Source organism: Haliotis rufescens, unplaced genomic scaffold (assembly GCF_023055435.1).
Source record: "Haliotis rufescens isolate VD_foot unplaced genomic scaffold, xgHalRufe1.0.p SCAF_3, whole genome shotgun sequence".
Taxonomy (NCBI): domain Eukaryota; kingdom Metazoa; phylum Mollusca; class Gastropoda; order Lepetellida; family Haliotidae; genus Haliotis; species Haliotis rufescens.
Genome location: NW_025964001.1, coordinates 51211438 through 51223706, shown reverse-complemented (window position 1 = coordinate 51223706; position 12269 = coordinate 51211438). Strand labels below are relative to the sequence as shown.

The window sequence follows — 12269 nt, the reverse complement described above, 5'->3', positions numbered from 1 at the left end:
CTTTTGATATCAAATATATCAACACGAGTTGATAAAAGTGGAAAAATTCCGAGGTTTGCCGAGGATATTTGCCACTTTTATCAACGAGTGTTGATATATTTGATATCAAAAGACACGAGGATGAGATTTTATTTATCATCCAACATCATTCTTTCAACTTTTTCAATTTGTAGACAGTAATTAGCAGTGTCTTCAGTGTAAAAAGTACTGCAAACAGCTTCAGTAGCAGAGCCATTAGTGATGTCATTTGATTGTGACGTCATGGTAACCAGTGACGTCACAATGGTCTGCAAAGCATTATGATGTAATTTCATTGCAGCGATATCTACAGTGTAGATATCGCTTGATCTCATCCAAGCGATATCTCCTGTGGGAGCCAGTTTTGGATGATAAATCACAGTCAACAACGCTTATGGCCTCTTGAAATGGAAGATGTGAAATGATTATTACTAAATAATGGTTACAGGCATACTGTCTCTCATGACCAGGTCTCTCTGTCAAGGATTAGGGCTTTAGTCACGAAATACTCTGTATTGATGAGGATGGTCGAGTCTTTATATTGAGGCTATGCTTTGTCAGGCAGATGATGGCTGAGTTTTTTTATTTACACAAAATTAAGAGCTGTGTTTTTTTTATTGTGATTTAATAGCCTCTGATTGACCAATCAGAATCGAGTAAATTCCAAATTCATGGTAGAATTAGGAGATAAACATACTGTGTTTTTAATGTAGAGCTAGGTTACCTGTCGATTTAACCGCGCTAAATTGAATTTGGAACCGAACGTGGAGTGTGAGGTTTCAAATGTTAAATTTAGTGCGGTTAAATCGACAGGTAACCTAGCTCTACATTGAAAACACAGTATGTTTATCTCCATTCTACCATGACTAAATAAAACGCAAACTCTTTGGTGTTAGCAAATATACTGATTGAAGCGGCATGGGTTGAGTCCAGTGTTTTGAGTGGGTTATCGATCTGAATTACGGAATCACCGAACAAAAACATATGGCGCTGTATATACTCAAGCAGTTTGTTTACACCGTAATACTTCACTCGAACATATGACAGGCATTGAAAGCATATAAGCACGGCAATTTGGTAAGCTAACATGAGGTGTGCATCCCTAAAGAAAACAAAGCAAGCTTTGCAAGGCTTTCGCTCTACATCGCACGTCACCATTATGACGTCATATCGCTCACTGTGACGCAAAAGATATGACGTCACAGTCGTATATAGAAAAGCGCCAAAATTCCAAGGTCTCTGTTGTCTCTAAAACGTAAATACATTCCCTTTGTAGATTTCTATCGAGTTTTTTGCACGAAATGTATTACCACACATCGTTTGAATTCATGGTAGAATGATTTTTAAAATATAAGAGTTACAGGCATACTGTCTCTCATGACCAGGTCTCTCTGTCAAGGATTATGGCTTTACTCACAAAGTACTCTGTATTGATGAGGATGGTCGAGTCATTATATTGAGGCTATGCTTTGTCAGGCAGATGATGGCTGAGTTTTTTATTTACACAAAATTAAGAGCTGTGTTCCGCCCCCCCCCCCCCCCCCCTTACTAAAACCGTTTTGTTGTTTTTTTTATAACCAATTTCAACCCTTGATAGTCCACACAATAGGAGGAAATGAACACTAAGGTCGGTAGTGTGCATGTTCAATAGCAACGTCCCATCCTCCCTTAACCCACTATTTCCTTTCCTGACGCGAAAACACGTTCGCCTGACGATATGGAGTTGTAATGTTAGCTGTGTGTTGTAAACGACTTTCCTAACCACTTATGACAAAAGTAATTGTGTACGCGGGTCGTGCGAGTCAAACTTGAGACCTCCTCGACAAAGGTCGGTTCAGACGCTTTCTATTTTTTTAACTTGGGTCGAAACGATGTTGAAACGAAGTGTGACGTCAGAAGTGCAAGGGCATAAACAAGTATACGTGATGAAATACTTGTTCAGAGGGCAGGGCAGCAACAGGTTTCAACCCAGTTTACTAAAAAAAAACAGAGAATATTCTGCACGCGCATACGCTCTCATGTATCTATTTAAAGTGAAACTTCGTTCATCCGGACCCCGAACGTGAAAAGCGCACTGGAAAAAAACAGTTGTACGTAATAAATACTTGTCCCTAGAGGGCAGAGAAGCAGGACATATTCACCATTTTATGTTACAAAACGTTTTCTGTAATTTAATTAAAATTTCGATAAAGCAAATAGCGACTGTTCCGAATGTCTAAAACCGAAACCTCTCTAGTCCAGACCCCATTGCGTCGATAGCTTTAAGGACCTCTTCATATTCACAAAGCGGAATTACCACAAAGCCATCATTCACCTAGTCGCCTCTTACGACAAGCATAGTCAACCATGGGTTGCTGAGGACCTATTCTACCCCAGATCCACAAGGGTCCAATGCAAATGTCAATGGCCTTCGTGACAAGAAAAATATCAAAAGTTATCATCGATTCCTACGGTGGCCCTTAAGGGACATGGAGTCTGTTTTTCAATATTTTGATATTTCCCACCGCGGTGTAAATAGTTTTCACCTCGGTTGAAATAGTTTTCTGAATTTTCATTTTAGTTTTTAACATTTTCGTTTTTGTTTTTGAAATTTTCATTTTAGTTTTTGACATTTTCGCTTTTGTTTTTGACATTTTCGTTTTTGTTTTTGACATTTTCGCTTCACTTTTCAGCGATTCAATACTTTCTTTATACATGATTTATCACATATTTGTATGACAAATCGTGTTAATTTGCAGAAGCTTACGTAGGTGAAATATCAAAATATTGAAAAACAGACTACATGTCCCTTATGGGCCACCGTAGATTCCACACTAGACGATGTATAGTTTCAGTAAAGGAAATAAAAAAGGAAAAGACTGATAGTGATTCGTTTTTATCCAAATTACATTATTTATACAAAGACAGACACCCTTTGTTATTAATTCCGAAAATGGGGGTTTAAGGGGCTGTTTTGTTCCAGACTTCTTCAAGGGCAATAGTTAGGAGATTCCTATGAACAAGAACAATCTTCTATTCCTTGTGCAGACGGCCAGGGGTAGCCCAGTGATTACAGTGTTCGCTCGTTACCTCTGTTGCGCAGTGGAAGGCGACGATCACGTGTCCACCTTCTGTCCTTCTAACTCCTCTTGAAAGTATGCAATTGATGGGGAACAAGACGTGACTCTCTTACATATAGATGGAAATACGAAAAAAACTATGGTAGATACATGACCACGAATGTAGGAATGAGCCACTTACTACAGGAGCAAGTATACACTTTACATTTATAAGGACCACGAATATTGGTCCAACTAATATCCATAAAAGATCACGGACCCGTGTAGATCCGGGGTAGAACAGGTCTTCAGCAACCCATGCTTGCCGTAAAAGGGGACTATGCTTGTCGTAAGAGGCGACTAACGGGATCGGGTGGTAAGACTCGCTGACTTGGTTGATGCATGTCATCGAATCCCAATTGCGTGGATCGATCCTCGTGATGTCAATCACTGGACTGTCTGGTCCAGACTCGATGTAATATTGCTGAGTGCGGCGTTAAGCAACAAACCAAACCAAACCTATAAAGACCGAGAATATTGGTCAACGACAACGAAAGCAAAGTGTGTCTTGCGCCATCGAAGCGTAAAGCCTACACTTACTCTTGAAATGCATCAGTGTCAGAATCCACTTTCTGCACGTGTAACGAATGACACGATCTGTTTTCTGCGAAGCATGTGACTTTTATATGAATTGTTCATGTTACATGAACCGAAACAATGTGTCTTATTACCTCTAATCAACACCATCAAACACCATATCCTGCACTGATGACGCTTGAATACTGCTGAAAGCGGCACACGGCGATATGTATGGCTAACAGTGGCATAAAACCATACTCACCAACTGAATCAGATCAGCTATTGTTCACAGGCGTTGTTCACAGGCGTTGTTCGAAGGTGTTCGAAGGTGTTGGAACTCCATAAATGTTTCAAGTTATTAAGAGGCGTAAATTCAGTTTTCAGGCAGTCTGACATATTAGCTTTGTTCTAAATTCCGACCGACAAAGTCATTTATGTCACTATAGCTAGAAATGTTTCATATTCTCATTTCTTCTTCGTTTTCCTGTGAACAACATGTGATCAATAGTCAATCTGATTCAGCTGGTGAATATGGTATATATTACCTGCAAGGCCAAACATATCGGGCAGACATGTCGCATGTATGTGCCCCAGGGCACATATCGTATCACGAGAAAACAATCCTCGAACAGTGATTGGCTATAGGCGTGCTTACGTCATTAACTCGTCCGCCGATCATGCCGTTGTGTAAGTCAATAGAGATAAGCTAAATACCTCAAAGATTAATACAGCTACGGTAATAAATAGAACATTATACTCATGTCCATGTCATACTGTGCTTAGGGCATACTTGCCTAAATTCTGGTATTTCCCGAGTGCATACCAGAATGTGCACAGTCTCTCTTAAACATAGCATGACATTAGCACTCGTTTAATATCCTCTGTGTATGATGTTAATGTCATATCAAGTATAACCATTGAAAATATATTCAAGCATTGTGATTGTCAAGATGTGAGAAATACATTATAACTTAAACTGATATCTGGATCGATGCAAGTTCAGTAGTTTACTTTCATTCAAGGTTTCGTTTGATTATATAAATAGTAGTAACGTGCTGCAGAAAGTGGACGTTTGATGTTAATTCCACTACTTGCGGCTCACTGGCCTCATCATACTGCCACCAACATGTTCGGCAGGTACGCTTCGTGTATATCGATCATCTGATATCGTTCAATAATGGTCCAAAACCTTAGTGGGCTTAAAACCAGAATGCTGTATGTACATTTCTATGTCAATGTCCAATCAAATTCTTGACACAGATCATGTGACCAGGAGATAGGATCACTTTATTTCAAATCATATTGAAGACAGAACCATTTGGTTATCATTTATCAACTGTAGACTGTGAACATTAGGGGTGAATTTTGTGACCTATCACCTGAAATACTAAAAAAGAGATAATGATTTCATTACAATAAGCTGCCTGGACTTTGGCCAGAATAACAAGAATACGCTAATTGAATTATACTACTGGAGATAGAAGAGTATGGATCTGAAAACACTTCTTTGATTTTCTTACATAAAAAAAAATATCTGTAAATGAAAAGATGGACAATTACTTTTGCCTTAAAACACATATTAATTAATTTGTATTTGTTTGTGTTATGTGAAATAAATATGCATATTGGGTTTTTGAATTATCAGCCAGTGGAGATAGGACATTATGGTTCTCATGCAACGATGTGGAGGAGATTTCTGTGCGTCAAGATACGCTCACGTTTCCGCGAACATCTGGTACACTATTAGATAGCATTTTTCATAAACACATACCCATGATCTAGTTGGAATCGTAGGATGGACTCATAGTTTTAGCAGATTTTTTATAATTATGGAAAGCGCTGTGTGGCGTTTATATTTATGGAGCAGCTGATGTACTGTCTGACTTGAGATGACGGTTTGATATTGTTGTGTTGCACTCTTGTCAGTTCCCTAATGGTTTGTCTGTATAAACAGAATAGCATCGCCGATTCAGCAACACTAGTCTAACTGAAACTCTGACTGCACTTGCTTCAGCTCAGGGGTCAAGGTCAACGCGCACTGCCCCAGATGTGTACCAAATGTGAATATAAAGTGTTTCGTTAACACAAGTGAAGTAGCGTTGACGTAGATATACTTATCAATGTTTCCCGAGAGAGCCAAATAATGAGACACTGACAAATAATGCTGAAAAATTCATTTGACGTAAATTGTTAGTTTGATCATATTTACATTAGGATTAAGAACTTGACTCTCTGATGCTGTCTTTACATTAAAATACCCTTGCTTCCAAAGATTATACGTGGATTGGAAATCAATTTTTGGAATATATTTATTTCATACTGCGAATGATACTATTTATGAACCAAGGTGTCTGGGGTCGAACTCAGTCTTGTCCATTGTGGACGAGCCACGAACCACGCGTACCCTTCCTGACATCCATAATGGCATGGTATCTCATTGAAACTGGCACTATAATAAGTACAAAAGCCCCCCCACCCCACCCACACACACAAACACACACACAAACGCGCGAGCGCATACACACACAGACGCGCTCACGCACACATGCATGTCGCTGCATGGCCGAGCAACACCACTCTCCCATCAAATATGTACAAACAGCGAAATACACTGAGCAAAAAAACAAAACTACGAGCAAATCTTTTATTTTTGGGATATTTTGTTCCACTGTTGTGCCGACCAGCGGCCAAATGTAAATACTATAAAATATATATTGCACCTGTTGTAATGATACGAAACACTCAACTGAATACGTTGTCCCTGGGTAACAATCAAAGTACTGGTGATCTATGAACTAAACAGGTTACGTATTACAATCAATATACATGTAATTTCATGAAAGTACGTTATCCAGTGTTAAAGATCAGTGAAGCCTCATGTGACTTCTTGTTGGTTAAGTTCACAACATTTGGAGATCATAAGAGTCATCGTGTTCAGTGCATGTTAGTCTGTCATACAGACCCTGAAACAAATATATCCAATACAGCAGACGCAAGTCTATAATATTTGGCAAGTCTAGATTAATGCAGTTTTTAAAAAGACCCTGGGCTCCTTTTTATTATATTTCATTACAATAATTTAACGCCTGTTTTTTCGGAAAAATATGTTCATTTCAGAGACTAGATGTTAGTCTAAGTACATGTGTACCAAGACAGTTATAAAAAGAACGCGCGTGTGATTAAGCTCACATGTAATTACCAGTTTATTGTTTAAGTCGTATTACCTGGCGAACCCTCTGGCTTTGATGTAGTGACCCAAACATTCCTCCGATTGGGATTACCAATTTGGGAAGGTGATTTGCAGATTAAAGATTATACATCTACTTATAATACGGTCACAGGCTGAACCAAAGGTGATCACAGATTTATTTTAAGGTTCTTGTGATGACGGCTTCAGTAGATTATAGAATTATTTCGTGTTCCTTGTTTGTGTGTAGACAAACACGTGACTCAGTTGTTGGTTAAAAATAGAATATGAAAATGAAAAATTAAAAAATGAACGAAGTCAAATGCGTGTAATTAAATAACGGTTTCGGTCAATTTTAGAATTAGTTCTTTTCCATGTTTTGTGAATAGGCAAACACGTGACTACGTTTTTTGTGGAAAATATAATATGAAAAAATCGACAAGGTCAAATGCTCGTAATTCAATGCTAGATGCATTATAATAACGGCAACACATACTGTTCACGCATCAAATGTTTACCGTCGAAATAGCGAAATGGTAAACATAAGATATGAGGAAAATGTTCACAGATTGGCAGGTACATTGGTCAACAACCTAGGTGACGTAAGCACTGTGTAAGGTTAACAAGATGGCATCGGGGATTTCGCTTGAGGGGCCACATGGTTAATAAGCGTGTCCTTCACACAACTGTCCGCCTTCATATCAACCCGTCACTGATCGGAGTCATGACGTAAGGAATTAACTTTAATAGACTCATTGCATGGAATGTCTTGGTGAGCTCCACGCAGCGTGGCCGGGTTAGTGTTGACATCGCCTCAGGCGGTGAGGGGCGGGAACCTTTTCATCAAAAGAGCATGTCCGGCTTCAGACAGATGTCTCGTCTAAGGGATGAGTCATGTCCGTGACGACATCTTGTTGCAAAAAACAAGATTTTTACGGACAGTAACTTCCGATGAGGAATGGCAGACTATTCTCGTATTTGGGTGACGAGACAGACATCTCGTGTGAACACACGTTCTCGCGAGATTGAGATTCGATTCATCCCGATCCTGGTAGGATCAGAGTCATTTCTTGAAGAGTCTGCGCAAGATGTTGCCCTTCCTCTTCCGGTCCTTCAAAGCGGAAATGACGACATGATCAAACACTTCCTTAAGGCCCTGCTGTTTCTTCGCGGAACATTCCAAATAGCAGTCAGCGCCTATCTCTTTAGCCAACTTCGCGCCTTCTCTCGTTGTGATATCGCTTTCCCTCGTTCCCTTCCTGAGATCTGTCTGAGTTCCGACTAGGATTATTGGAACCTTTCTGTGTGTGAATTCTTTGATCTCTGGGAGGAGAAGATCCTGTACCCTCAAGAAAGACTCCCTGTCGCATGTCGAGAAGCACAGCACGAACACCTCGCTCTCTTTGTAGGTGATGACTCGCTCGTGTACAAAGTCATCCTGGAAGAAAAGTATATGGTCAGTGAACGGACTTTTGACAAAACATGAAATACTTTCCCTCGAACCGTTTTATATTCGGAGGGAGGATACACTAACCTTGCCACAATGTATTTTTTGGTTTCTCTTTTTTTCAACAGTCTGAAGCATAATGATGTTTTTCAAGCAACTCCTGCGACAATTTATTTGTTTCGACACAATCACAGCCCTCTCACTACCCACTAAGCTCTGTTATCAGCAAGTCCAAATATTAGCCCTTGATACAAGTGCAATACAATGCTCTGATATGCGCGTCATACACCCTTCTCTATTCCGACCTCTACTTGGGTGGGTCAAAGTATGAGAGTCATGAGATGACCACGGGGCGGGGGCCAACCACGTCACATAGACCGTCAGATGATAACGATCCATAAGCTGATTGCAATTGACATTATCATTCGGAAATTAACAACCCATCAATCACTTTTCAAGATAACCATCGAAAGACATATCATGTGTTGTTTTCATATTAAATGGGCAGAGGTTTTATATGTAAATCAAATTGGTTCGAATCCCTAATCAAAATGCATTGGGTAATCTAGCAATAGGTCCTATATCCTGACCCTGACCCCACGCTTGCTCCCAATCAGCGACAGAGAGATACATCCGGATCCATTAATGTTTTGTCGATGACTATGCTATTTCGTATTTCACATGTTTCATTACTGTTATTTTTAGGGGTAAATTTGAAATATGTTTCAAATTATTAATCTGAAAGCGTATCTACCTGTCCAGGTGTATCGAAGATATTCACCATGAATTCCTTTCCGCCAACTGCCATGCGCACTGCAATTGAAATAGACAACATAAGGACATAGTAAAAACATGTCACAGCCGTACAGTTAATTGATGGTTGTCAAGATAGGAAATGTGTGTCATCAGTAGTTTTTTGTCCTGCGTGTGTATAGCCCATATATCGTAATACTAATATTAACTTACTACAGAATTGCTATACTGAATATAAATGGCAACGCTAGAGAATAATCAGTCTCGGTTATCTGTCGACATTGGGCGTGAAAGGCGAAATAGTGAAGAAAATTATAGGAATGGATCACTGACTGCTCTAACGGCAGCAGCCGCCACTCACACAATTGGCATACAAAAGCGGACTGTAAACGATCAAGTTTTGACCAGGCAATCAGCTGCAGGTAATGGAGAATAAACTTTTTCTCCTGTACCCCCGTGGGAGGTCTTTTGGAGGGAAATAGATGATGACGATGATGATGATGATGAATCTGGACGAGACAATCCAGCGACACCATTGCGCGTGTACTGACTATCTGTTGACGTTGAATTACTTCTGCTGTGTAAAAATGCCGATATGCTGCATCATTATAAACTTGCATTATAATTTCTTACCCAAATAATAGGGCATTGTCATTTGATCCTATAGACAACAGATCAAATTGCGCATAGTTTATATGTTGAATATATTACGATGTGTCCATATCTAAAATGACATGTTTTTTGTTGGGGAAGATCTCTAAAACCGTTTCGCCCATTTACGTCTCAAAACACACAAAAGCGGCCATGTTCATGTGAGGTTTATACAATTCAGTTATACGCCCTTCTTTGTGCCAATGCTATCGCTCTTGTTCGTAAAATCACTGACCTGAATCCATTAAGTATCATATTTCAAGACTTTGAATTCCCACAGGATAAGATGCTATTTATATCCATATAGTAATTATCAGCATCCCTTTTGAAACCCATCTCCAATTTTCCTAGACAGCGGGGATGTTATTTCAACTAAATAATGTATAAATAGACATCAATTACAAAGACGGATCCTCGTCAAATAGACTCCACCCTCACGGGTATGCTGTGGTTTAAGTAAAACTCCGAATGACATACATACGGATGTGGATATTCTTTGAACGCCCTTATCCTTTTGACTCGGGATTGTATTAATGTAACATGGGCGAAAAGACATAACCTGCAAACATGGCATATAGCGATAACCCTGGGAAAGTGGTATCCCCGTTCATTCTATTAATCCCTGTTTCTTAAGCCGGTAGTCTTAAAACAGGTCAAAATACGACAAAGCAAATAGTAGCGAATGGGTCAAAAGGAAATCCTCGTCTTACTTCCGCGTTTACTTGCAAAAAGCATATTTACGATTCTGCACAGAATATGATTTCAAGGCGGACAAATATGTTTTGGCACACAAGGGAGTTTGTGGTGGGATATTTGACATGATTCTGTGGTAACAAAGCTGGGTCCTCGTGTTACGTTCATGTTTCTGGTTTTTAATAGCCGGACATATTTTCTTCAACAAAACAAATAATCACAACCAGAACTGAATGAACACGTTAAAAGGTAATGTCATTGCAAAATATGATTCATTGGTTTTAGTTAAATATGTTAATTGTGAAAATATGAGACGATGCGAATGCGTGTATTTTCTCTTGTTCATAATGAATAAGGTACGCTGGGTTAGCCTAGTGGTTAAAGCGTTTGCTCGTCACGCAGAAGACCCGGGTTCGATTCTCCACATGGGTACAATGTGTGAAGCCAGTTTCTGGTGTCCTCAGCAGTTTTTGCTGGAATATTGCTTAAAGCGGCGTAAAACCACACTCACTCATAATGAATAATAAATGCGCCTCGCTCTATCATAGAAACTTTCAACGTAATTTTCGTACATATGACACCCAACTACCCACAGTAAGCACTTTGTAATTTAACTTCTCATAAATCAATGACTATAAGTTTTAAAAAGGTGCTGATGGTATCAATATAAGCAAATATTATATATGTAGGACCATGGCAGATTTACATTTTTTTGTGTATTTATGTAATACACACAGACACAAATATTCCGCATGTGTGTACATGCAAGGCGTGCATACGGCGAGGTGTGCACACACACACACACACACACACACACACACACACACACACACACACACACACACACAAACACGCGCACACACGCGCGCACACACACACACACACACACACAAACGCACACACACACACACACTATACATTTCACACGAAGAGGTGTATATATGTATGTAACACTCACACATATAGACATTACACACATACACAAATAGCGCACGGGTTAACACAGATAGCGTTGTAACACTTCTCACCTGTATACTTGTCCAACATCGTAGCCACGTAATCCTTTCTAAACTTTTTACTTATGTACGTCCTGAATAGCGTTGTCTTCCCAATAAGACCGTCGCCTAGTAGCGCACAGTGGATAGTCCTACTTTCCGATAGTTTACAGTTGTCTGATTTCATTTTAACTCAGTTTTATCTTACAACGGGACACTGCGAAGTACCTTAAGTTGTGTTGTCGTCAAATGGTGGTGACCCAGGTATATAGCGAGCGTCAGCCAATCAAAAACCAGGAGTTACGGACCGTAGTCACAAGCCGGAAAAGTCACATGACCCTTTTCGTGTGTCATTGTGGTCCGATTTAGGTAAGCCGGTGCAAGTTTTATAACTTCGTGTGGCAAACGGAGCGAGTTGATCTCATTCGCTGCTTGTGCCTCGTAAGAATTTTACAACACGGAAGGTGAATGTACTTATTTATTCAAAACTTCAACCTCTTCACACTGGATAATGTCTCACCCCTATACATTATGGTGAACTTGGAGGTCGTGTGAGTGGCAGTTTACACCGTGGTGAATTTAAGAGCGTCATTGTTCAAAGCGCAACAGTGTAAATATATACAAAAAATGCAAACGGGAAATTGAATGAATACGGAAAACCGCCACACTATTACATTCCTTAAAAGTACGTTAACAAAGGCACTTGAGATGAGAACCTATAGACGTACATGTAGTGTACTAAGTATCCACAACAGAATACGTAACATTAATTATAGGTAAATCAACTGAACGTAAAACACAGATAATCTCCCTCGCTGTGGTCAACTTGATTTGTTGTAGTGATCGGACAAATCGTTTCACGGAAGACAGACTGCATTTGTTGTTTGTTGTGCAATACGAAAATACAA

At 39.6% G+C, this 12269-nt stretch overlaps 1 protein-coding gene across 1 annotated transcript; it reads right to left on the bottom strand.

The window, feature by feature from the left end:
* Positions 1-6265: 6265 nt before the first annotated feature.
* On the bottom strand, positions 6266-11620 carry LOC124141984 (rho-related GTP-binding protein RhoQ-like). Its single transcript, XM_046510205.1, has 3 exons — positions 11395-11620; positions 9024-9082; positions 6266-8260 (listed from the first exon to the last, which is right to left on the bottom strand). Exons 1-3 carry the CDS (start codon positions 11546-11548, stop codon positions 7886-7888), a joined length of 588 nt encoding a protein of 195 aa, XP_046366161.1. The 5' UTR covers positions 11549-11620; the 3' UTR covers positions 6266-7885.
* Between the last annotated feature and the right edge of the window lie 649 nt (positions 11621-12269).